General features: G+C 45.5%; 1 protein-coding gene across 7 annotated transcripts in view; it reads right to left on the bottom strand.

The window, feature by feature from the left end:
* Positions 1-27,742, bottom strand: part of PALM2AKAP2 (PALM2 and AKAP2 fusion) — a 339,279-nt gene that overhangs the window by 206,926 nt on the left and 104,611 nt on the right. For 4 of the 7 annotated variants that reach the window (XM_079112571.1, XM_079112564.1, XM_079112567.1 and 1 more), the window contains exons 4-5: positions 7,275-7,389; positions 6,111-6,132 (exon numbers count right to left, since the gene is read on the bottom strand). In XM_079112571.1, coding sequence (XP_078968697.1) covers positions 6,111-6,132; positions 7,275-7,389 — 137 coding nt within the window. Of the gene's footprint in view, positions 1-483; positions 586-6,110; positions 6,133-7,274; positions 7,390-27,742 lie in introns of all 7 variants that reach the window. The other 3 variants (XM_079112566.1, XM_079112563.1, XM_079112565.1) reach the window with 1 other exon arrangement.

Here is a 27,742-nt window from a genome sequence, read left to right as displayed (position 1 = left end):
GCTAAGCAATAACTCCAAAATTGGAAAGTCTTGGGAATACAGATTCATAATTACAAACAGCTCAGTTCCCCAAGAGTTCCTGCAATGGATACACATGCTTTAAAAATACTTTCCACACAGCTTCTATCAGAGTGCTTTCCATTTGTGCAGTTTCAGTGAGAGAAATGAAAATCCCTGGAGGCACGGTACAGATTAAGAGTAAAGTCAGATATCAAGACCACAAACATGAAAGAAAGACTTCCCTGGAGCTGGAGGCAAAATGCTCTCTGATTTCCTCAAACTCCCTCCCATTTGGTCTTCAATCACCCATTGGGGGGCCAGTGATTACCTGTGCAGCCACTGTACATGCTGTGTCTGAAGTTGGGCTGAAGGAGGGGTCCCCTATGTAAGGGCATCAGGACACCCACCTCATTATCAAGTTCAGAGAAATGCAAGCCCCTTGGACAGTCCTGGTGTCAAACCAAAGTGCTCCCCAGGACTTACCAGCCGTTCTGCTGGTCCCCTCCTGCCCAGGTGATGGTTCTGCTGTTCGTGAACAGAGGATTGGCAGGTCGGGGAGCTGGGAGGAAATGTAATTTACTGCATCTGGTAGCAGAGAACAGGGAATACAATTAGGCACAGTGTCGGAAGGCCCAATGGGTTCACTGCCGAGACAGCAGCTTGTCTGCCCTACATAATGGACCGCTGGGGTAGCCACTGAACAAGAGGATCAGGGTAAACAAAGCCAAACATTTGCCCAGTGACTGGTATTCAGCAGAGTAGCTGAGATAGGAGGAATCCTGGCCAGAGAGATCAAGCCCCAGGACTGCTCTGTGTATTGGAAGAATCATCAGAAAGTTCTAGATTATAGGACAATGAGGTCAGAGGCCAAAAAAAGAACCACAGATGGGCCCATGAGAGGCCTTATCAACTTGGTGGGATTGACCAAACATGGAACAGCATTTAAAAAATGTGGGTACTAAACAGTATGTGAAAATATAGCTAAATGTATGTGCCTTATTTATTCAAAAGATGATTTTACATGCATTAAAACAAACTCCAGAATTTATTCCATGATTTCTAAACTCCAGACTGGTATTTCAGTCAGAAAATTCTGAGATTCCAAATTACGCCACCCAGTGAACTCACTGTTAGCCCAGTAGCAGTAAGTGTTGCTGCAGAAAGGAGACAGGCTTGGGTCTCACAAGCCCATTTAGGAGGTATGACTAGGCGGGCATGAACATTATAGGCATGCCAAGCTATCAGAAAAGAAAAGGAAATTACCAGCGGGAGACAAGAAGAATCTGGGTATTCCCAGAGAGAAGTGGAAAAGCGTAGGCAGGAAGATTCTAGAAAATTGGGCTCCATGTGATGCTAATTCCAGAATATCAATCACTCATCCATGATTATTTGTAACTGCTTACTATGCATCTCCATTAAATATCCCCCAATCGCCTCAAACTCACAATGTCCATTAAAATGGAACCTGTATCGTAGCTGCACTGTCTCTGGGCTCAACGGCCACTCAAGCATCCAACCAGCCCCTGTCCCCCTACTCCACATCGCCTACCTGCTTCTCCTCTTTATCTTCACTGATACTGCTTGAGTTCTGGCAGTTTTGTTTTTATTTTTTTCTGAAGTTTCATGTTATAAACAGACACTGGATAAGAATTAGCTGTATGTATTCTACACCAACCAAACCATTTGCTGATTTGTGTGTGAGTCTGAACAATTCAGAATGTACTGATATTACACTGTTAATGTTCTTAGAGCAAAGGTGGAGTTGTTTCTCTAAGAGAATTTTTTTTTCTTCCCCATATCAAACAGAAGGGAAGAAGGAACAGGATATAAGGATTAGGCAGTTGTAGGCTGGAGTAGGCCTCACGGTGCCCTCTCTCCCTCTCTCTCTCTCTCTCTCTCTCTCTCTCTCTCTCTCTCTCTCTCTCTCTCACTCTCTGTGGGGTCTATGTATGCCGGAGCTTGGACCCTTGTCAGGCAGACATGGCTGAAGTTCCTCTCACTGCAGGGAAGGAAGCTGGGCCTTTGAGGTGATGGTGGATTGGGACATGACTGTGAAACACGTGTGAGGTCCCCTGAGAATAGGCCTGGATTTGCACCAGGGGCTCCCTGAGAGTAGCCATGTGTCTGAAGTTACACCTTCTTCTCCATGTTGAACTGTGTTTCCGGTATTTCTGAACTTTCCAGAGATCTCTCGGCTCTCACTGTGGGGAGCTGTGGGTAGAACGGGTGCGCCAAACCAGGCCAAGGCAGGACCAGAGAGCAGCAATGGAGGTAAGCTGGTCTTGAGGCGTCAGGGCAGATTGGTAATGATGGTCCATGGGAAGGAGCAGCAGAAATCTGGGACCAGAGGAATGGTTTAGGAGGAAAGAGATGGCCAGAGCAGATCTGCAGAACTTCCAAGTTTCACTGAGGATTTCCAGAAATCTGTGGAATTGGATCTCAGTACATCTGAATTCTTGCATTTGAATGAGATGGAAGCTCAACTCATTATGATCAGGTGAGATCTCACAGACTGATCACATGTGTGTCTAGTAAGTTCTATGCTAAATATAGAGTATGTAGGGCATCTCTGCATGCTGAAATTTTAGCTAGAAACAAAATCCATTTGAAGACAGAGGATTCTGCCTCTTAAAGAGCTTGTGGATCCCAGGGCTCATGTCTCAGTTTCCTCTAGGAGGAATATGAGTTGACAACATGGTACCCTTACCTAATGTTCATTGGCGACAAGCTCAATAGATACAGTTCTTGAGGGCTGGGGCTGCATGGCTTCTGCTAAGTGACAAGGGAGGGGACAGTGGGGTACAAGTAGATGGACAGAGAAGAGGACATCATTAAGTATTAAACCCTGTGTTTATGCAGCCAAGAGATAATGAACAGGACCTCCACTCCTTTAGGCGGCCTCAATCAATTACTGGCCTCTTCCTTCCAAAGTCAGGGTGGTCCCATCAGTTATCTTCCCATTCTCAGAGAAGGTAGAGAGCAGTCACTTAAAGGAGTAGAAATTTAGGATGCCCGGGGTTCCAGCACTACTGAAACATTTACAGTAACTATAAAGAACACAGACTAGAGAAACAACATTGAAATTTTTCCTTAAAATGTGACTTACAGGGCTGGTGGTTGTGGCTCAGTGGTAGAGCACTTGCCTTGCACGCATGAGGTGCTGGGTTTGACCCTCAGCACCACATAAAAAATAAGTAAATAAAAAATAAAGGTATTGTGTCCATCTACAACTGAAAAAAATGTAAAAAATAAAAAAAAAAAACCCAAAGAAGAACAACAACAAACAAAAAAACATGACTCACAAGCAACTAAAGACTGAGATTTCTAAATCATTGGTATGAAGGTTTTGATGCAGGGAAGGCTCCAGGTCACCAAAGACTAGGATGGGATGGGAACCCTAGATCAGTGTCAGGCAGCAAGGACTGAGATGACCCCAGGACAGACATTTTCCTTTGCCTATTCTAGCCAAGGGCTCCATACGGGCTTCTCGGTGGGTGAAGAGCTGAGACAGCAATAGACACATACGATGTACAGTTAATAGTTACACAAGACACTGTGTCTGTGTGGGGCAGTAAAAATGACCCACCCGCTTGCTAAGGGTTCTGCAATGTGATAAAACTTGGGGGTGAGGGAGTGGGGAGGGAGGATTAGAAAATACAAGGCCAGGAAATTCTACTGAAGGTTAGAATCAAACTGCTCTGGATTACCAAGGCTACCGTGGCACCAAAAGCTCCTGGCAACCCTGCAACTCATTATGCCATTTCCTCTGACACACGCAGGGTGAAGCACATAGGGTACCAGAAGTGGGGTTATCACATGAACGCGTGTCACCAGTTGTCCCCCTTAGCACCTCAAACATAGGGGGTGCTTTTGTTGAACAGTTGCAGCATCTATACAGTTAATACAGTCCAAATTGGACTGAAGAGTCTGTAATAAGTGTGTCTCAGAAATCTGCGGTTTTCTTAAGGCATTGCTGTTCTACAATAGTTTCTTGTTAGATCTTAGTAGTAACACTTGGCTCCTTCTAAGAGGGTCTTGGTAACTCAGAGCCTTTGAAACAAAGAATGAGCAAACAGACATCCCAAAGTCCCCCAAGAGGGACATGCTTCTGTTCTTACCCTCAGGCCACACAGCGACCTGCACCTTGATCCCATGTTTGGAAGCCTGAGTTCCCTCCTCCAAACTGCCTTCTTTGCTAGTAGGTGTGGTGAGAGGTGAGAGGTCACCAGGCTTGGTAGGAACCACAGATGGCAGGATTCACAATCCAGAGTGATGCTGAGAGTACGGAAACTCCTTCCTGGGATGCCTAAGACTTTGACACCCTCCCAAGCCCGAGCTCACTCATCCTGCAAAAGGTGACCGTCTCGCAGGTCCTCTTTTCAGTCATGATCAGGATGCTTCCCAGCCTATGACCCGTAGGGGGCCAGGGGAACAGTGGGAAGGAACGCGGGAGGAGAGCGGAAGCTCAGGGTGCACATGGAAGACGTGGCGGCGAGCTCACGAGGCGGCGTGTCAAGTCACAGACTGGAGAGGGCCCCAGCCTTTGGGACAGGATGTGCAGGGTCCTTCCCTTCCCCAATTATCAAAGAGAAGTCCAGGGAAGGTCCTGGTTTGAGAAGGGAGGGAATGAAGCCCAAGTGTAGAAGAACAACGTGGGAGTCTGTGGGTCAGTGTCCCAGCCCAGCCTAGCCGGACACTTCCTGCATTCTTGCAGACCATGTGGGACCTGCTCTCTTCACATGCAGTACCCCTAATTCACCAAGGCCACCTCAGTCCATGCCCCACTGGCAAAGCACATAACAAGGGCTCCAGCTTGTTCACATCTGAGCAAGGGACAGCTTTTCATCCTAAAATTGTCACAGGTCCTTTTCTCCCAGAGTTCCTGCTGGCTTGTCCTGCCTACACACCTGAGAGCAGGAAGTTTAATTTAATATGTTCCCAAAGACTGCCCAGAAGCCAAAATCCAGATTTTTTTTGTCTTTTACTTGCTGGGGGTGGTGGGGCAGGGGGAATCAGACCTTTACCTCCCGCAACCCAGGTCAGAACTATTCTTAGTGCAAATATCTTTGGTCTTTGGCTAATCCAGGAGGATGCATTATATATCACTGCATTTTAAAACGTTTCCCCATAACACTTTAGGCTCCTGATCATCTTCCTGGTCTAGAGGCTGATCTTATAAGAGCCAGGTAAGCAGGTGGCTTATGAGCCTTCCAGTAAGTCCCCATATTTTAAAGCAGATCCAGCTGAAGACCAAAGTCAAAGTGGGAATCACAGGCTTGTAGCTGAGATCAGGGGAGCCAGTGAAGGACCAGGAGTACAATCCCAAGTTCATCCTCACGGCCCAGCTGAGGAGGAGAGAGCAGGGCAGTGAAGAGGACAGGAGGAGAAGGACCTGCTAGGATGGGTCAGAAAGGCAGGGCACCTGTCCTGTGCTCTGGGCCAGCTATCTCCACAGGGAGGGCAATTCTGCCCAGCTGTTTCCCTGGAGGAGTAGAGAAACTGCAGTGTTCTGATTCAGTGGAAGGAAGGAGGGAAGGAGGGAAGAGGGGAAGGAAAGGAAAGAAAGGGAAAGGGAGGAAGGGAGGAAGGGAGGAAGAGAGAGGAAGAGAAGAGAAGAGAAGAGAAGAGAAGAGAAGAGAAGAGAAGAGAAGAGAAGAGAAGAGAAGAGAAGAGAAGAGAAGAGAAGAGAAGGGAAGAGAAAACACCAGGGGCCTTAGGAAGGTTTCCTAAATGCCAAATGACCTGAGGGTGGTGCAGCCTAGGGACCTAACAACCAGGACAAATGGAGCCGTTCCTGCAGGGACCTGGTCCTGATGTTAGCATGCTTCTTTGCTGAGCTCCTTTAAGAAAGGCCCAGGCAATGAGCCTTCAAAACTAATGGAAGGGCGAAAAGCTGACCAACTTTGTAACAGAAGCAGTAAGCCAAAAAACACCCTCAAAAGGAGGTGTAAAGACCGGGAATGTGGACCTTCCCAGGGCCCTGCCCACAGGGCTGTCCTTCCATCTGACGCCCTTGCATAGCCACACATTACGTCTCCCAGTGAGCCTGGGTTATGAGACCCCTAAGCAGAAGAAAAACATCCATCCACAGAGGGGCAGCGGGAACTTACCTCCATCCGTAGTGGAGAAGCTCTGTGGAAACAAAAGCAAGGCAGAGCATTACCATGCATGTGGGGTGCCATCCCTCACCCCTCAGCCACTCCCTCCCCAGGCTGACGCTCAAAAGGTGACTGTGGTGGGTGAACCCTGTGCTCTCTTTGTTCTGGGAAATTATTTTGAATCCCTAAACCTAAGGGAATAGTTAAGGTTTACCATCCCCAACTTTTTTATTTGCTTGATTTGGGCACTGGGGACGGCACCCAAGGACACTTTAACACTGATCTACATTCTTTTAAAAAATTAAAAATTAAATTAAAAAAATTAAAATCCTTTTAATTTTTTATCATGAGACAGGGTCTTGCTAGGTTACCCAGGCTGTCCTTGAACTTGCAATCCTCCTGCCGCAGCCTCCTGAGTCACTGGGATTACAGGCATGTGCCACCGTGTCCCCTCCATCCCCACCTTATTATACCAAATTTTGATCAATTCATTGAGATTTATTTTAATGAATCAGCAAAGATCCTGGGTTGTGCTGAAGAAGTGATATTAGAAAATCTCATCTTAAAATCAATTTCATTAATTTGTTTTTCTCTCACGGAGGGATTGGGGAAAGAGGAGGGGCAGAACGGAGGGAAGGTCCTGAGATACTCGGGGTCCACTGGCCTTCTGAATTCTCTGCTCTTTTCTACACGACATCATTTGTTTTTACGTACAGTAAAATTTCACACGTTTACACTCTGTATTTGGAATTCATGTCTATTTGATACGGTGTTGTCTCTGGTCACTTCATAAAGGAGAGACTCCAAAAGCAAAGTATAAGCAAAGCCCCAGGGAGTGCGTTTCATCTGCTTAGTGGGAATTATTTTTAGAGTTCTGGAGTCCAGAAGGGGAGGATTTTCAGGCTTGAGGCAGAAAAAGGTTTGGATAGCAGATAGGCGGAGCTAATTTAATGACTCTTCTCAATGCCTCCCAGCAGGCCAGGTGGTCCACACCCAAAGACAGGCCACTCAGCTTTAGGGGCAGCAGGTGGTCCTCACACACCTGCCCCTCATTTCACAGAGCATGAGGCTCTGACTGCTCAACACCCACTGGCCTCTTTGCCAGTTGGTGCCATCTTTCTCTGGCTTGCTTCCCCATGGGTAGGACTTAAGAGAAATCTCATTTGGTTTCTTCACCTTCTGGAAGTCCTTGAAGGATTTTTCTGTCTCTTTTAGCTTCTCTAGGATGATTTGCTCTTTGGCAGATATCTGGGATTCTTCACTTTCCAGTGCTTGGATTTCCTGCTCCAGCCTGGAAGACACACAAACAGAGGACAAGTTGCTTTAGTGTCCTGCCATCCACTGGCAAGAGGGAAGCTCCTTCCTTCCTGTTGGGCAGCGTGTACCTTCCTGGCAGTCTTTACATTATGCCCAAGAGCCAGGCCAAGGTTTTACATTACAGAGTGCCCTCTGTTTCCAGCTCTGTCACCGGGCAGATACTGGTCAAAGGAACACAACCCAGGGCTACCTCCATGAGTTCAAAGCCATTGCTGTGCAATGTGCTTTGGTATCTGCCCTCCAGCCCTGCTACTGCTCAGGCTTCTTCTCTGTAGATAGATCATGTTTACTAGTACAGGGCACAATATCTGAAGGAAGTAGCTTCATATTCTCCCAGCCACTTGAAAATAACTGCTCTGCTCTCAATGGCCAAAGGGTGAAGGGTCAGTCTTACTCAAAGGAAATAACACTGCTAAGAAATGGCTGGTGGCCAAAACCCTTGGCAGCCTACTGCCAAAAAGAGGGGAGATGGAAGGGACAGATGTAACTGCCCCCCATCTACTCTTCTGGAACTTTCCTCGGTTTTCACAGCCTCCTATATATTTTCTGAAAGGGCAATTTCAGCACTGCCAGGAGACTCTGAGAATATTCCAGAAGAGCAACTACTGCTATGATTTGGGGGGAGTCTCAGCCACTGTCTTCTTCAGTGAAATGATAAAAAATAATCATTCACTTTTAGTGAGCACTTATTCTGTGCCAAGAGCTAAGGATGCTGATGACTACTGCATTTGACCTTCCCAATGACCCTGTGAGTAGGGAGTCCCCATTTCACAGATGAGATCAATAAGGCTTGGAAAGGTTAGGCAACTAGTTTGTTGATGCAGAGTCTTGACCCAAGGATGCGAGCCAGGAAGTCTAACTCCAGCTCTGCGCCTAACCATTGTGCAAAACTGCCACCATATGGGTTCTACGGTATCCCACGTATTCCCTGCCTCGCTAAACCCTGCGCACACTGGCATGGAAGGGTGGAGCCGTGGTGCAGCAATGTCTTCAGGGTGGTGAGGGAGAGATGCTCCTCCGCCTAACGGACTTCAGACTGCGGCACCTCTTTTGCTTCTGCCCCTTTCCCCTTGCTGTGCAGGAGGCTCTGCTACAGAGTCCATCTGCCTTCACAAATCCCCTTCCTTGCTCTCCTCTTCTTCCATCTTCCTTGGGAACTGACTACCAAATCCATTCAATTTAGACCCAAAATGGAGTTCAGAGTGAGAGCGTCAAGGTTCCATGAATCTGTTGAGGAACACAATGTACCCCATGGAGGACTTTTTTGTGTCCATCTTGGGTGTCAGAAAAATGACCTCTGGAAGTAGACTTTGCAGCAATTACTTTGGGTTATGAAGATAAACCCTGAGTCTGAAGCTTCCTCCTCCAAAGGAATACAATGCGAATACATTTATCACTTCATTGAGATCAATAGAGGAAGTCTTGCAATAGCTCATAAGGCCCCCTATTATGTAGCCTCCCAGGATCCGCCTGGCCACCACTCTCACCAAATGCCTATTCCTCTTCAGACTTTACTCAAAAGTTCACTCATATGTACCCCCTGTTCCTCTCCTCCAGGAACCTTGTCTCAAACCCTAACCATTCTTGAAGTCTAAGCTGACCCCCTGCCCCCTGTGGCTCTCAGGGATTCAACCCCAAGAAGTAATGTCACCCTCCTTTGAACATTTCTCAGCATTATTTTGGTTTATCAGGTAATTTTTAAAAACCAGGTCTATTGTATATTAGAGCATTGTTTCTCGACTGAGGTGGCTTTGTCTCCCAGAGATTTGGCAACGTCTACTGATATCTTGGTTGCCCATAACTCAAGGGGAGTGGGACCATTGTTACTGGTATCTAGTGAGAAGCTAGGGATGCTGCTAAATATCCTGCCATTCACAGGACAGTCCCCCAGAAGGAAGAGGGGGTCCCCCAAACAGTAACAAACATTATTGATTTCTCCATCTACAGTACAACAGGGGGAGGACACATATGCTTAATATGCACATGTGAAATGAATTTTTTAAAAAAGCTGAGCCAACAAAGGTGTGGCCTAGACAAGACTGTGAGCATTTCTGAGATAGGGTGAAATCTTCAGCAAGCTCAAGAGACGGTGTGTGGGCTGAGATGCAAACGGAATCTAGAGGAGGGGGAGCCGAGCAACGTGGGAACCTGATCACAGAGGTATGACACTCCTTTGCTGTTCCGAATGTTCAGCAAAATCGTCTACACATCTGTGTGAATTATCCTGGAGGGAACCTAGGAAAGGATGTAAGTGTGGAACAGGGATAATGGGAGACAAAGACCCATAAACTGACCTAATTCAATGGGTGGAGCGGCTCTGGGCTAGAGGTCTCCTGAACAGACTGGATGACGCTACTGGCCAGGTGGGTTCTGAGCAGATTTTACTGAAATCTCAAAGGGCAGAGCACTTCAACAAACATTTGGGATATGCAGATTATATTATTCTCAAAAACATTCCCTCTCTTCCTCTTTTGCCTGTTTGGAAAGAGTACATATTTCCTTGATTCACTGATGCTGGTCTTGGTCACAAGATTTGCTCTGGCCTCATGGTAGGTATTATGGTTTGGATATGAGGTGTCCCCAAAAGCTCACATGTGAGACAATGCAGGAAGGTTCAGAGGAGAAATGATTGGGTGGTAAGAGTCTTAACCCAATCAGTGGTAGGGTGTGGCTGGAGGAGACTGGAAGTGGGGCGTAGCTATGGGGTATATATTTTGTATCTGGAGAGTGGAATCTCTCTCTGCCTGTTTCCTGATGATGTGAGCTGCTTCCCTCTGCCACACTCTTCTGCCATGATGTTCTGCCTCACCTGGAGTTCAGAGGAATGGAGTCAGCCTTTTATGAACTAAGACCTCTGCAACTGTGAGCCTCAGATAAACCTTTCCTCCTTTATAATTATGCTGGTCAGATCTTTAGTCACAGCAGGGAAATAGGTGATTAAAAAACAGTGGGGGACACACTTCCCTCTCCCTTGACTTTGGGCTCAGCCATGTGACCTGCTGTAGCCAATGAGATGTTAGCAGACATGACAGAGTTAAAGGTCTGGCTGGGCTTGCCCAGTTGGGTTCAACCCCTTGTACCTCTGCTAGCACCAAGAGAAGACCTTCTCTGGAAAACTGCTGCCTCTTCAGCCCAGGCCTCAGGAAGAGCACACGTGGAGCAGACCTGAGCCCCAGAAAGGCAAGCGCAGGCAGGGCTGACCGTAAGTCAGGCACCTGGCAGAGCCCAGCTGAGATCAGCAAACACCCAGCAAGAAAAAACGACTTTCAGTTTAAGTCAATGAATTTGAGGGAGTTTGTTATATAGTGTTATTGTGGTAACCATTAACTAAGACAGGACAAATGTGTGTGTGTGTGTGTGTATTTATACACATTAATGTATATTCCAAAAATGTATATACCAATTATGTGTATAATACATATATCTTTATAGAGTATGTGCATATTTGTATGCCCAATAACATCTGAAGCTACAAGAACATAGACTGCCCTGTCTGCACATCCCATAATCCTCAGAGAAATCTGGAAGGAAACAGGGCACTCCTTCATGAGGATCAAGACTGAGAAAATAGGAAAATGTCAGTGTTGTCTCTGGGTAACAGGATTATATAGATTATCTTAATTTTGTCTTTATAATCTTCAACATTTTCCCAATTAAAAAATTTCACATTACTTATCTACTCAGTTGTTTCACTTACAATAAAAAACAATCAATTGCTTTTAAAAAATACCTCCTGAGGCCTCATGCAGAGCTTCTCTGTTTGAAGAAGGGGTTCAGTGGCCCCTTCCAACATCTATTTAAATTTAAAAGTAACATTTACTGAGCTTGTATGGCTGGGGACAGAACTAAGCATTACAGAGGATTCTAAAACAAACAAGAGGCAGTTAAAAATGGCTGACCAAGGGCTGGGGTCGTGGCTCAGTGAGTGGTAGAGCGCTTGACTGGCATGTGTGAGGCACTGGGTTCAATTCTCAGCACCACATATAAATAAGTGAAATAAAGGTCCATTGACAACTTAAAAAAAAAAAAAAAGGCTGACCAAAAAAAAAAGAAAGAAGAAAAAGAAAAAAAAAAGGCCATCTCCAAGTAACTCACTTCTGGTGCAGCATCCCCAAGTGGTTAAGACTTACTTCTCTGTGACCCGATGCCCACTGATTGGCCTGCCTGTCACCACAGCCTACCCCTGCCCTATGGGTTTCAGGGCACTCAGCTATATAGTTCAGGTGCTAAAGATTTGGGTCATGATACTGTGCTGCGTAACTGAGAAGGAATGGGCGGGGGGGGGGGGGGTGTGGAGCAGGGAAACCAAACCTTTGTGATAACAGCTGAGTTTCGCCCTAAAGGGAATGACTGAAGGAAACAGGTCATCTATGTAAGTCTAAGAAAGTCAGATTCAAAAAGCAGATTCTCCTACAAATGCACAGGTGGCCTTGGGCCAGGTTCTGGGAACTCTGAATAGCCCAGGCCACAATGTTTCTCAGGAAAACTGAAGTCTTGGGGCTGAGGAGCTTCCCAAGCAATGGTGTCATGGGGTTAATAACTGTCATCCCAGCTGGGCTGGACATGCCGCTATTTGGTAGTTTCATGACTGAAACCTAATGCAGTCTTCTCTGGGGTGCCAAATAGATATTGCCGAGCTAAAAATAAAGAACAGGCAGGAAGTGTAATTTATACGCAAGGTTAATCGGGGCTCTGTGGTCTGTGACAGGTGTACCAACAGCCTCTGACTGGCTTGCTCACTTTCTTCTGAGTAAAAAGCAGACTGTAATAAACTGTAAGGAAAGGTGACATACTACAGCTGTGGAGGTTTAATTTACTGGAGATGAGGTTTCCGTCTGGGTCAAATGGTCATATAAAATGTCCCTAGCCCCCATAGAACATCCTCATGGAAAATACAAAGGATGTCTGGCTCCATGAAGTATATCCATCATTCTCCATTTCAAAATTTATTCTCATATTCACTGAACTTTATACCGATGCTTTCTCTGCACCAGACTCTGTGCAGAGCACTAGGAACAGAGAGAGAAATCAAACACAGTCACACAAACACATAAATCACACTACAATCCAAAAAAGGTGGTACCAGGGAAGAATGATTTGTTGTGGAATCATCAGTTCTACCTGAACCTGTGTGGTAGAAACTCCAAGTAGTGTACCCTGTATCTCTTCTCTCTTTTTTCTATACTAAGAGAATCCTTATTTTGCTGGGGATGGCAATGAGCCCAGCTTCTTCTGCAGATAAAGACAGCCATTGCAGAGCTCTGGCTAATGAGATATAAGTAAAATTGTTAGGGGGGACTCCTGAGAAAGCTGTATTAAAAAAGGAAGACTTGATGTACGAGGCAAGTACCTTTGCTCTTTCCTTTCTTTATGCCTGCCGCAGGGACCTCATGCTAGAGAGATGTATTAGTTCCTGGTTGCTGCTATAACATGCTCCACAAACTCGAATAAATATATTCACAAAATGAATATATTATCTTACACTTCTGTAAGTTACTCTAACATGGGGTCACGAGGTCCCAGTGAAGGTGTTGGCAGAGTTGTGCTGCCTTCCAGAGGCTCTTGGAGAAAGTCATTTCCTTGCCTTTTTTCCTGAGGCCACCCATACTCCTTGCCTCATGGCCTTCTTCTTCCATCTTTGAAGTCAATATGCTGCTTCTCTTTGAGCATTCTTCTATAGTCACTTCACCCTTTGACATTCCTGTTCTGCCTCCCTTCTCTGCTTCTAAAGATTCCTGTCATTACAACAGGCTCATCCAGACAGTCCAGGATAATTATCTCCATTATATACTTAGCAGTACTGAGGACTGAACCTAGGTCCTTGCACATGCTAAGCAAGCACTCTACTACTGAGTTATGTCCCTAGACCTTCATCTCCCTAATTTTAAAGAAACTTTGCTATGGTTTGACATGGCTTGAATGTATCCCCTCAAGTTTCAGGTGCTGGAAGCTTGGCTTCCAGTGTGGCAGTGTTGAGGTGGTGAAATCTTTAGGAGGTGGAGCCTAGTGGAAAGTGGTTAAGTCATTGGGAACTGCCCTCAAAAGAAATTAATGTAGTTTTTAAGGAATCCCAATTAGTTCCCGCAAAAGCAGATTGTTGTAAAAAGGGCAAACTGGTCCATGAATCCCTTTTGCTTCTTCTCTTACCATGTGATCTCTCCCTCTTGCACTTAATGCCACAGGATGCAATCTACCTTGATGCAATATAGCCAAGGAGGTGCTCACCAGAGTCTGAACTGATGGAGCTGTCTGATGGTGAACTTTCCGCCTCCAAAACCGTGAGCTAAGTAAGCCTCATTTTTCATAAAGTATCCAGTCTCAGGTATTTTCTTATAGCAACAGAAAACATACTAATACAAACCATAATTTCCCCCTGCCATGTAACCTAACAGTTACAGATTTGACTGTTTAGATTAGAATGTGAACATCTTTGGGGATCCACTATTATTCTTATCATAAGGGATATGGTGCTAGAAGTAGAACAGTAATCCTAGGTCCTAAGAGGATGGTAAAGATGGCTGGATGTGTAAAAAGAGAGAAACTACCTGGTCACAGATGGCGTAATGGAGAAACTATACCTCCTCAGGACTGTCTGGCCCTAGATTTCTTATTATAAGTTGAAGTCACTGTTGTGGTCACAGCTGAATGTAACTTCCAACTGACACCAGGTGGTATGAAAAAACTTGACTGAGTAGGTGTTATATTAGCTGGGTTTTCAAGGATGCATTCAGTAGGTGGAAGAGAGAAGGAAACGTGCCGGGCAGAGAGAACAGCATGGTCCACAGCTCCGAATATCATATGTCCCTACTTTCGCCCAGGATCACATGGCCTTGAGTGGCCTTGTCAGCTATACCGTGCTCTGCTCTCCAGTTTTGTGGCTCAGCACATGCCTCAGACAGTCCGCAGCACCCTGTCCTCCTTCCCAATAGCTCATTTCGTGCTTTCCTTTTGCTGTGCTTTGCCTAGACCCAAAAAACCTGATCTTCAAGACTTGGCTGAGAAACCTTCCCTCAAAGTCCAGAGAAAGATAGGAGGCAGAAAAGGCCGGCTGGCAAGACGCTGGATCATGGATGCTCTTGTTCCTGCTTCCCACAGCCCTCTGCCACTGTCCTCTCACCTACAGGAACCAATAAATGTTTCCTTTGTCTGGGGGTCTGTTGGTTGAATCCAAAGAGTACAGTCTCATATATTGGCTTGGAGAGGTTTTTGCCTATAAACTCAGTTGGGCTTCACATCAGTGACAATGTTTATAAGGTCAACAGTTCTAATGTTGTTTTTGTTTTATATACAGTTATATGAATAATAACAATTATAACAATTAAGATCCATGGCACTGTTTTAAGTGCCATATGCATTTTGATACTTCATCTTCACAGTGTCCTATGAAGAGAGAGAATCTCAACTCCCATTATACAGATGAAGAGTCTCAGATTCAGCAAGGTCACTGACTTGCCCTGGGTCACAGACATGATGACAGGCCAGGATCTGACCCCTGGTCTTCTGGCTAGAGGAACAGGACTCTGTCACTCCTTTTAACTACCTTCCAAGACCACTTCCTCTTGATTCTTCATTCCCACAAGAACGCACAGAGCAATATGACATGCTTTGCAGGCTCACCAGACCACAGAGGGTCAAACTGGGTCTTCAGTTTTGAATCTTGAATGTTTCCCAAATGCCATGTATTGAAGACTTGGTCCCCAGCTGGTGGCGTCATTGGGAGGTTGCAGAACTTTCAGGAGGTGGGACCTAGTGGAAGGAAGCTAGGTCCTTTGGGTGTGCCCTTGCGACCCTGGCACCTCCTCTTCCTCTCTCTTTGTCTTCTGGCAGCCACAGGTGAGCAGGATCTTCCACCAGTCACTCCCTGCCATGGTGTTCTGCCTCATCCAGGTAAAATCAACACAGTCAACAGACCATGGACCAAAACTCCTGAAACCATGAACCAAAATAAGCCTTCCCTCCTCAAGAGCTGATTTTCTCAGGCATTTTGTCACAATGACAGAAAGCTGACCCACACACAGCGAATGGAAGTCATTTCACCTAGAGACTTTTCATAAATGTGAAGTCTGTGAACTGTACCCTACCCTCAAGAGTGATCTTTCCTCTGCTTAAAATCCTCCATACAATAGCTCAGTGATAGAGTGCTTGCCTAAAATATGCCAAGCCTTGGGTCCATCCCCCAGTACCACAAAACAAAAACAAAAACAAACAATAACAAAAAACCCCCAAGTCCTCCACACCCATGGAGCTCACCACCTCCTGAGAAAACCCACTTCCCAAGTAAGTCCCTCTCTGGACTGCACTGATCATCAGAATGCTCCCCTACAGACTTGGCAAAGTTCATCTCCCTACTGCTTTCACTAATTGTCTGAGTTGTCTCCCTGGGAAGTGCCAAGATCAAGTTAAGTAGACACCATGACTTGTCTGAGCTCACCTCTGGAAAACGGGAAGATCGATGGCAAACAGAACCCAACATCCATGGCAGAGCACAGATGTGAATTGAGGCCCAGGAGTGGAACAGAGGCCATGGGGAGAGTAGAAGAGAGAAGGTGGAAAGACCAAGGGACACAGGGACTTCCAAGCTCCCTCTTGGAGAAAACTCAGCACCAGTTGTGCAGTAAGAAGCAATACCAGAGAAATGCTCGTCAAATCCGGGAACCCTTAGCATATTCCTGAGCAAGCAACTCTTTACCATGGAGCAACACTCCAAGCCCCAAGCCCAGCATTTTCCTGATGAGCCTTCGTACACTTCCTGACCATCGAGGGACATGGGGACCCTTGGTCAAACACCTGCTGTGTAGTTGACATGAAGTTGAATCTCAGTGAATACTCCCTGAATACAAGGAGGTGCTGACAGGGCTGAAGGTGCTTCCTTCAGACCTGTTCTCTTCTCTTGAACTGCAATTTCACAGTTGAGCAATCAAGTGGGGTGCCTGTCTGACCAACTTGCCAAAACGAGAATCTCAGGAAGAATGCTCGCTGCTCAGAGGAGAGGAAAGTCCCCACAGCTTTGTATCCAGCACAAGTAAGAACGCAGGAGACTGCTGGTTGTTCCATTTCCATCTGGTCCTTCTTTCACAGTAGTGCGAAGCTGAGTTGGGCATACAGCCCCACGGAAGAAAGTCCACATTTCTTAGCATCCTTTGTAGCAGCGGGTAGCCTGTTCTGGCCAAAGGGATGTAAATGAAAGTGTCGTAGGGCAACTTCTAGCACCTTCCTTAGCCTTATCTTCTTCAGCCCTTCCTTTACCCTTCTGCTTGAAATGCATATGTGTGCAGGTGGAGCTCCAAATCCCTCCTTGAACCCTGTGAACAGGGACCAATCCTTATAGGTAGGAGAGAGTCAAGCTGGAAAAAGTCTGGGTCCCTGAGGAATTCACAGAGCAAGGCTCAGTACCCATGGATTTTTACTAGAGGGAGGAATAATGTGTTTTGTTTTGTGTCTTTTTTTTGGTGCTGGGGATTGAACCCAGGGCCTTGTGCTTATAAGGCAAGCACTCTACCGACTGAGATATCTCCCCAGCCCCGGGAGGAATAATGTGTTTAAGCACCTGTTATTCTGGGTCTGTCACCTGCCTTCACGTGGAATCCTAATTAATACAAGACACTTGCCACATATTGTTGAATTTTGAATGAGTGCCTTAAGAAGTCTGCTGAGAATTTGGGGCCACAGCTAGTCACAGCCCAGTCTTATCAGTAACTCAGCAGAAGGGAAAAAACCAGTCATTGCAAGACTTGGAATTAATTACTGCTAATCAATCTTTGTAAATGGAGCTTGGATCCAACTGTGCTTTGTTGTCCCTCCCCTCAGCCCCCCAAATCCTTGCGGCATCCAAAGCCTTAGCGGGGAAGTTTCGACTCACTGCACAATTATAATCATCCATGTCTTAGCATCTCTTTGGTGTGCTGTGTGTCAGTCGGACTCCGAGAGACTTTACCAGCTGAATAATATCAGGAAAAGCCAAGATGTGGTTAGCTATGCAATTTAAACACCACTGCAGGCTTGCACTACAACCAACTAATCATCCCATATGTAAGATCTAACCACATGGATCTCACCCATGACCTTGAAGTTCCAGTTACCCCATGGAAACAGAGTCAGAAAGTATGTAGTTCAGAAGTGAGGGTAGTGAGAGAAGCAAAGGCGCTGGGCAGCTCTGAGTTTTGCCTGCCTAGGCTTTCCCGGAACCCTTCCTTTTGAGGACAATATCCAGCTTCTCCACTGGGGGAAACAAGCTCTCTGGGATTCCTACTGGGTTTGGTGAAGCTTGATCGGAGAGCTCACATCCTGGCCAAGGAGTGGCAATCTAACCAACCCAAGGCCAACTAGTCACTTGCCCAGAAATCTGTGACTCAAGAGGAGTCACAGAGTGCATGGCTTCCACAGAAGGACTCTAAAGACACTTGTCCCTTTAGTTCCTGCTGCCTGGATCCCCAGGCCAGGCTCAGACCTGGTGCTAGGGAACCTCTTCATTCCATTTCTAAGACTGTTTATCCTCCTTCCTTCCCCCTTTCTCGGCCTCTATCTCAATATCAGTTTCTATAGAGCCCAGAGAAGAATACTGTTTGTTTTCACACAAGTTGATGCTACAAAATCCCTTTTCCACATTTCAGGAAGACGGTACATTTGTTTCCACGGCACTCCCCAAATATTTTTCATTGGTGACTCAATTCATAAGGAAACAGTTTCCTTTTATTTAGATGAGTGTATCTGGAGTCAGATCGTTTGACACTTTATAATGAAAAAAATGTCCATGGCCCTTAAATAAACAGAGGATTTCCACTTCTCCTTGTGAAAGAATAGGACCTCCCTTGACTGCAAAGCGGTTGTGGAAACTCCAGCCCATTTCATCTTTTTTTCTGCATCATCCTTGAGACAGAAATATGGATGAGAAGAGAAAGTCCCTTCAATATTCCCTCTGGTACAGCTCATGTCCTCTCCCTGTTGAAAACTTCTGGAGCCACCAGGCTTCCTGAATCCAATCAGACTTCCCAGGCTGGATGCTCACACTTCCATGCTCTGCTCCAGCCCAGTTCCAACCTGACACTGTCCTCTGCTAAAACTGACTGCTGGGGACGAAAGCCAAGGAGCACCTCCCTGCTCCCAACTGCATCTGCTGAAAACAGTGATAAGAGCCCAGGTTGACTTGTGTCTCTTTAGGAATGTCTTCCTGCAGTTCCTCCCACCTGAATGGCTCACTTCTGCATCTTCATAGCATTTTGAGCCTCTGAGGCACATGGTGCCTTGTACTGAGGCAAAAACCTAAGCATCCTCCCCGGCTACCTATACATCCCTCTCCCAAGTGGACACTTGCTGACAGATAGGTCTGCATCCTTGATCACTGGACCTCACGTTCTCCCCTGAGCATACAGGCAGATGCTCAGGAAGTATTTACTGAGTGAATGAAAAGCCAGGCAACATACACATATATTTTTAAAGTGTTCTATAGTAAAACTAACTTGGAGATGGTGATATTAAACATAACTTTTTAAGCCTTGGCATGGTTTTACTACTTTCCCCTCTGTATATTTTTTGTTTGTCTGTTTGTTTTTAGGTACTGGGGATTGAACCCAGGGGTGCTTAACCATTGAGCCACATCCCCAGCCCTTTTTTTGTATTTTATTTAGAGACAGGATCTCATTGAGTTGCTTAGGGTCTCGCTAAGTTGCTGAGGCTGGCTTTGAACTCTCAATCCTCCTGCCTCAGCCTCCCAAGTCACTGGGATTACTGGTGTGCACCTCAGCACCCAGCTTACTTTCCCCTCCAAATGACAAATTTAAATAACCAGGTTGATTTATATCTCCATCTCAGTACATAACTGGGACATAGGAGCACTTCTCATTCCTGATTGTGATGCTATCAAATTTAAATCCAGAGAAGTATCCATGTACACTTTTCTCCCTATTAAGTTTTCTTGGGCCCACAGAGGCCAGCCTTTCTCTCCTCTTCTTGAGTGTTGATTCCATCTAGACTCACATGGCTCCCACCCTCTGAGCGTGTGCCAGTTGATTTCTACTTCAGGAAATCATTTCCAAGCTTGAGCTAAGCTTTGAAATTTCTTGAGTGTAATTCTTCCTTGAGTCTGTTTCATCAGAAATAAAGAGTTTTGATTACAGGAAAGTGAAACGATCTCCTTTCAAAGAACTGCTTTTCTCAGGTTTAAACTTTGGTATCCCCCCAAATGTCACTTTTTCCAGGAAGAGAGGAAGTCCTGTCCAGCCTCACTTTCTTACCTCCAGCCTCTCACTCAGACTCTCCTGTTGGAGGTCAACGCTGCCACCTGTGCCCCTGTGCAGGTCCCTCTGGGATGACATTCTATCAGTTATCCTCTCTCCCCTGTATCTTCAACCATTCCCCATATGTCTCCTTCTAGCAGTCCATGAACGAGAACCAATTCTCTCCACACTAAAAATAGGTGAACGTCTCTTGATCCTGCCTCCTGTTCAATGACTGCTCAATCTCACTTCCAGATTCCTCCAAGGGTAGTCACCGCTTGTGGCCTCAACATCTCACGTCCTCAGCCTGTGTCCCCTCCCCCCAACGTTGTATCTACTCTTGTGTCCCATGACACCCTAACTACCAAGTCTAATGGCTCCTCTGCAATGTGACTGTCTGAATTCTTCCATTTTTTTTTTTCATTCATTTATTTGGTGGTGCCCGGGATGAAACCAGGGGTTCTGAGCTACACCCCACAACCCCAACTTCTTCATCTTTGAATACACTGTTGACATTCCTCTTCCTCTTTGGAGGCCAGGATGCTATATTCTTGATACGGGCTCCTCTTTTTCTTTATTAAATGTTTATTTCTTTCATTGGTCTTGTTGGTTCAATGGTCTGGTTGGTTAATTAGTTCACTGTTCAACCCCTGAAGCCTAATTGGGTCTATGCTCATGCTGTAATTCCTAATGCACTCTGACATCTACCCTACCTCTCCCTCGAGCATCTCTCCTGAATTCCAGCCTTGATGTACATTTCAATTTTTTAATCCTCCCTACCCCCATGGGTCACAGGTATCTCAAACTCATCATATGCAAGACCAAGCTCATTTTCCTCCATAGAGCTGTTTCTCCCTCTGGTACTCTTGGGCTCAGTGGCAGCTACTGATGTCCATTCATTCTACCTCAGAAACCTGAATGTTATGTTGACCTCTGACCTCCCCCTCCAGCAATCACCACACACTTGCAGTTGCTCCTTGACTTACAGTGGAGACGCGTCCCAATAAACTCATTGTAAGTTGAAAATATCATAAGACAAAAATGCATTTAATACAGCTAAGCTGCCACACACCACAGCTTAGCAACACAGTACACAGCAGTGTATGGGTCATTTCCTCTCACAAGTGCAGTTGACAGGAACATGGCTTGCTACCATAGCCCAGCATGGAGAGATCTTACTACCCATCACTAGCCTGGGAAAAAGATCGAAGATTCAAGTTCAAAGTATGGTTCTACTGAATATGTACTGCTTTGCACCATCACAAAGTTGACAGATTCTAAGCAGGCGTTGTAAGTCAGGCACTTCTATAAATCTTGTGAGCCACCACGTCTCGCCGATTTAACTTATAAATCTCACACCTCCTCCTCTTTGAGCACGGGTATAGGCTCTCTCCTTTCCTCTAAATGCCTGCAACAACCCTCCCAACACTCCCTCTGCCTCTACCCAGGCTTATCACCCTTGAATCCAGACTATGCCTGGACACCATGGTGGCGATCCCCTGCTGGAAACCCCAAAGGACCTTCTGATATCAGCTCCTTCGTATGACACACTCCCAGCATCCTGGGAGCATCCCTCTCCTGCACACTGGATGCTTTTTTAAATTTAATTTAATTTAATTTTTAACTCAGCGCCTTGGCTCTGAACACTCCTCCTTCTCAATTGACCTTGCTCTCGCCCTTCCCCTTCCCCTGGGCAATCAAGATGCAGCCTTTAAGAATCTCTTCTCTTTTGGGAAGTCTTCCTGGTGCCCTTCCTCTTTGCCATCTTATCTCAGGGACGTATTTCTATCTGCACATTTATCCCACTGTATTTTACTCACTTGTTCATGGGACTAGAGCTCCCACTCCAGCTCACCAACGCCTTGAGAATAAGCGCCATTTCTTCTCTATCTTTCTTTGAATATGGCTTCTAGCATCCAGCCAGCTTGCTGGAGTGAGGAACTGGCCCGTTAAAAGTTCTCAATAAATGTTAGCTGGGCAAATGAATGTTTTGGTGAATGCGGAAATGGTTTCTAAACTGGAGGTAGCTTCAAGACAGATCCTTTGGGCCCAATTTCTTCAGTAGAAAATGATTTCTTAAAAGAACAAATTTGAAATCACAGCAATTCTGGACTTAGTATAAACAAGTGATTCAAAAGAAACTTGTTGCTGGGCATGGTGGTGCCCACCTATAATCCCTGTGACCCAGGAGGTTAAGGCAAAAAGATCACAAATTCAAAGCCAGGCTCAGCAACTTAGTGAGGTCCTAAGCACCTTAGTGAGACCTGGTCTCAAAATAAATAGAAGTGGCTGAGGATGTGGCACAGTGGTTAAGCAACCCTGGGTTCAAACCCTGGTACCAAAAAAAAAAAAAAAAAGTAAAGAAAGAAAAGCAGCTTGTCTTATTTGCCTTCCCTGCGATAGGGTAATGTAGAAGTCAACTACTATGTTTTCTAAGCAAAACTGTTTTCCCCAAATACCCCAATGTACAGTTTTGTTGGATTCCATGTATGTGTGGCTGTGTGTATGTAATTACTATTGTTATTCACTGGGTTGCTCCCCTAAATAAGATCACAGGTGGAAGGCATCCACATGTGCAGGAATTGGGTCAGGACAATGTGGAGACTCCTGGCCCTTACTCTGTTTCACCCTGTGATTCTTGTTGAGTTCACCCCTTCATGCAGGAAGCATCAAGCTTCCATTCCAGACTGTGAAAATTGTTTACGGGTGCATCCCTCTCATTCAAATCCTTGTTTACCCATTGTTTTTGCCTAAATCCAGCATTCCCTGATAGCTTTCCTGCTGAGGAAGGCTAATTCCCATTAGCCTCTCTGTACATGCACACACCCCCAGACGGCTTCAGTCACAGCTCCCATAATTGCCCAAAGTGGCAATTACCAACATATTTTTGCTTGCTGTCTGTGCTAGAGGTCACTCTAGGGAGACTGGCATTGCTTTCAAGATGCTTGAGTTAGCATCTTAATGAGTCATTCATTGAAAAAGATTATTTAATGTTCCACTAAAGTAGGGGTAAAAATAGCTAACATTTATTGAGCATTTACCATGAGCCAGACAATGTGCCAGTTTATAAGCATTATTCATTTCTCTGCACTCCTCAAAATAAGTACTACAAAAATCTACGCTTGACAGATGAAGAACTTGAGATCAAGAGAGGTCACACCACGTATGACCCATCACTAGTAGGTGGCAGAGCCTGGGAAATTGACTGCCAGATTGTGCTCCTCCTTCCTGCAAATGAAACAGTTTCGTCTCCAGAAGTTTTCAGTGTTTCCCTTTTTGGGCGGTGGGTGGGGACAGAATTTTCTTTTCCAACATCTTGATCAAAGAGAGGTGCTGTGCTTTAGCAGAGAGCTGACTGGAAGCTCCGCACGCACCATCTCCCACCTCAGCTTGACTGTTCCATGGAACAGAACACAGGGCTCCATGAAAGGGAGACAGCATCTTGTGTATTGCTGTGGTCCCCACAGTGCCAGAGCTCATGTCTACTGCAGGAAGGGGGTTCTGAAAGGGAGCATTTTCTTCTGCAGCCATGTGCCCCGTGGGCTTCCATGAGTTTCCCAACGGGTCACCAAAGGACTGACAGCCCTTGTGGCCTCTGAGCCCTGGAGGGGAGGATGTTTTTCATCTGGAAGGTACAAGTGACAGCTTAATTGTACCTGCAGCAGAGACTCAGAGGAGGTTGGAGTCAGGGCCTCTGGCAGGGCCTGGAGGCTTGGTGAAGCAAAATGATTCTCCCTGAAGGAAACTTCGTCATAGGTTTTGGCCTTCTTTTTAGCTGTGTTTTCCATGCTTGACATTACCAGGTGACAGCGCCTTTTCAGTGGAGAAATGTGTCACCCCACTGGGATAATTCCAAAGTTATTCTCAGAGTTCCTGCTCAGAAGAGATCAAGCCAATCAGGAAGCTCCTCAGCAGGGGCTCAGCCCAGCTGATTGTTTCCCTCTCGGGTGCTTCCTGCTATTGTTCTCAGGCATGTTCTCAGAGTCCCCTTCCTCTCAGGAGTGGAGGGCTACCACCCTGCTGTGGGTCAAGGTATACTGGGCTCAGAGCTTGGGCACCTGGCAGGGAGACAAGGGCCTGAAATGAAAATAGGGGCAGTTCCTGGCCCAGGTGGCCAAGGCTGAAACCACAGCACTCAAAATGCTTGGGAAGCAGGGGTCTCTGTGGACTTGAAAGAGAAGTCTGAAATGTTTGGGGTCATCTAGTAATATCTATCAAGCAAAAGTTGAGCTGGGGACAGTGAGTGGTACCCAGTCTCTCTTTTGGGAAACTCATCATCAAATGAAGGAAGAAAGTATGTAAACAATTATAACATAGGACTCAGGTTGGGCGTGGGAGGCGACGGCAGGAGGACCCCAAGTTCAAGGCCAGTCTCAGCAACTTGGCAAGACCCTTAGCACCTTAGAGAGACCCTGTCTCAAAATTAAAAAATAATAAGATGGGGCTGGGGAGATAGCTCAGTCGGTAGAGTGCTTGCCTCGCAAGCACAAGGCCCTGGTTTGATCCCCAGCACCGCAAAATAATAATAATAATAATAATAATAATAATAATAATAATAATAATAAGAAGAAGAAGAAGAAGAAGAAGAAGAAGAAGAAGAAGAAGAAGAAGAAGAACCCGCGATGTAGCTCAGTGGTTGACACCCCAGCCTGGGATTGACCCCATCTCCAGTACAAAAAAGACTCAGTGAAGCTCTAACTGGAAGTTCAGCATGCTGGAATGTGAAGAGCATTCAGTGTTCACTAACTGCTCAAGGAAGGGGCCTGGCAGGCTTTCAGGAGCTTGAAACTTATCTGTAGATCTCGAAGAATGAGACAAACTATCGACATGTTCAGAAGGTGTGTCAGGCTAGATGACAGTATGGAAGAAGGACTCCTGAAGCAAATGTGCAAGGAAGGTCCAGACAAAGTGAGTGAGGACCTGGGAAGGGCTGAATACCAGAGTGCGCTCATGAAGGGAAGAAAGTGACCGGGTGGCTCAGGTTCCCCATGTGATGGCTCATGAATGCCACAGTAGGGAGTCTGATCCTGAAGGCAATAGGAAGCCATCTCAACTTCCTGTTTGTCTGTTAATTTTACAGAAGTAAGGGGATCAGCGGTCTTCTAGAAAGACTGTGTCAACAGCTGCGAGGAGAATGCATTTGGATGCATAAGAGAGGTACAGAAAGCATTATAACCAATGAGACGTTGTACAGGCAAGAGATGGCAGAGCCCCAGTTGGGGGCTAGAAAGTTCCATTTATTGATTTTGATATTATTATACCTTTCAGGATTTTCTAAGTCAATTTTTTGGCAGTAGTGTGGCCCAACAGACTGGGCTAAAAATTTAAGCAACATTAAGTTGTGAAACTGTAATCAAAAGTAGATGAGTTGCCCAGGAGTTGGAATCTGCACGACAGGAGAGAGACCCCAGGATTTTCCTCCCTGTCTCACCCACCTCTCAGCCACTTCCATGGCAGCCTAGCTGCCCAAAATACAGGGGGCTCCTGTTCTTGAGGAAAGGGAGGAAATACAACTGATACAGGTGTTTTCTGCTCCCATGGGTGGTCTATGGTAGTGTTGGCCAGGGCATGCACTTGAACCTCAAGCCCTAATATAGGACTGAAACTGTCTTGAGTTCCCACTGCAAGGGCAACCAGCCCCAGTCTCAGGAACTGTATCACTGGCCACAGCAGGAGATGGTTTGGAGGAACAGACTACAGAATTATTATGGGGTCTGGACAATTGCTAAGACTTCTCTTCCTTAGAGTCAAGAGGCTGAGTCAGCATCCAATGCTGCACATCACAGCCCTGTGGTGTTGGTTTCCCCTTAGCACAAGCAACAGAGCCTCTCTCCATTCCCCTGCCATTCTTTCACAAGAAGACATTCTGTCTTTAAAATGTCAGTGACGCCTGGGCGCAATGGCCCATGCCTGTAATCCCAGAGACTCTGGAGGCTGAGGCAGGAGGATCGTGAGTTCAAAGCCAGCCTCAGCAATTTAGCAAGGCCCTAAGCAACGTGGTGAGACCCTGTATCAAAATAAAATAGAAAAAGGGCTAGGATGTGGCTCAGTGGTTAAGAGCCTCTGGATTCAATCCCCAGTTTAAAAAAAAAAAAAAAAAAAAAAAAAAAAAGCCAATGAGAAGGCCCTAACGGATCCTTTTCCAGGGACTGGCTTTGAGGCAGAAGCAGTAACATCCTGGCTCTGGCTCATGGGCGCTCCCTTGTGGTTTGGAGGCTGCACAGCTCCAGATATGGAATGGCCTCAGTGGAAGAATCCAGGCTGCCACTGTCCCACTACATTTTTTACAGAGTTATTAGGCAAAAAACTTTAGAAACTAAAGATAAAGTTTAAAATATTCTCTGGAGAACTTTATCCTTATAAACTTTACCCTTATTCAGTAAGAAAGGTACCTGGATTCATAGTAACAGCTATTATGTTGAGAATATTGTGCTGAGAATGATGTAGAATTCTACATCAGTTTCTACAAGAGGTTTCCAGCCCAAAGAGCCCTGTAAGAGAATTTCCCAGGAGTCTTCCAAGGGAAACTTCTAGGTACAAAATAATTCCTAGGTAGGGATCAAAGCCAAAGGGTAAGGTGAAATTAGAGAAGCTTTTAACAACATGTTAGTGGCTTACATTGGATCCAAAGAAAAAGAGTGTCACTCAAAATTTATTGAGATTTGCACTTTTAATTGAGACCCTTTGTCAAAGAGATTTTTTTTTTTTTTTTTTTTTTTTTTTTTTTTTTTGTGGTGCTGGGGATCGAACCCAAGGCCTTGTGCTTGCAAGCACTCTACCAACTGAGCTATCTCCCCAGCCCCCAAAGAGATGTTCTGATAGGCCATTTAAAATGTAAATCTTAGAGACAGGTTGAGTACCCCTTTTCTGAAGTGCTTGGGACCACCAGAAGTGTTTAGGATTTCAGATTTTTTAAAATTTTGAAATATTTGCATATGCATAATGAGATACATACCATATACATATAGCCTGAAGGTAATTTTTGAAAATTAAATAATTTTGTGCATGAAACAAAGTCCAATGGTATAAAATCTCCCACTTGTGGCATTAGGTCAGCATTCAAAAAGAGATTTTGGAGCACTTGAGATTCCAGATTTTCAGACTAGGGATGGTCAAAATCATTCTTTTAAAAAATGACCTGCCTCTTCCTGCTAGTTTGGCTTGCACAAAATGAGCACTGGGCATCTCCATATTCAGCAGGGGTTCCACCCCTGAAGTTGCCCTATCATATTTATAATTTCTGGATCCTGAGACTAAAGGAGAATTACCAGCTGAAAGCACAAGGACACCTCACCACTATCTTTGACCATCAGAGTCCAATTCAGGCTAGACTTAGTTTGGAACTAGGACAGAAACTTCAGTGTGGGATGTCCCATGCTGAGGCTATGACCTGGGACCAGCAATAAATGATTTTGTGTGAACAAATAAATGATTGCAAATTTCCAGGACACATATGAGAATCCTCATATTTCCATGAAATCCAAACTATACCACTACTAGTAGTAGTACTAAAACTAATAACAATAATGGCAAATATTTGCACAATGCTTTAGAATTCACAATGGACTTTCACAACAATTAGGAATTGTTTTATTCCTGTGTTATTGAGAAGAATATTGAGAGGAAAAAAAAGAGAGAGAAATGAGAGTCCAAATACCTTTTATGCTACAATCTGATTTGTGTTAAGCCTTTTTGATTGTTTTAGCCTAGTGGAAGCAACAGGGAATCCTGCCAACAGGTCACACGCAGGAGGAGTTCGACTCATCTGAGTTTTGAACACAGCTCTGCCTCTTCCTGGTTGGACACTGAGGTCAGCTTCTTCCTCCTTTTCCTATTACACAATGGTTACAATGATGCATATGGAAGAATAACTGTAAAATTATGAAGATTGAGTGTATATTTAAAATATCTCAGAATGCTGCCTGCCATGGACTAAACGCACTTAAATGTTTGTTCCTCCTTCCCTTTCAGTTCTCACACACACACACACACACACACACACACACACACAAAGCCAGGTGCAGTGGTGCACTCCTGTAATCCCAGAAGCTGGGGAGGCAGAGGCAGGAGAATTGCAAATTGAAAGTCAGCCTTAGCTACTTAGCAAGCAACTCA

The sequence above is a fragment of the Sciurus vulgaris genome, assembly GCF_902686455.1.
Source record: "Sciurus vulgaris genome assembly, chromosome: 15".
Taxonomy (NCBI): Eukaryota; Metazoa; Chordata; class Mammalia; order Rodentia; family Sciuridae; genus Sciurus; species Sciurus vulgaris.
Note: the sequence above shows the minus strand (reverse complement) of the source record. Positions and strands in the feature narration are given on the sequence as shown.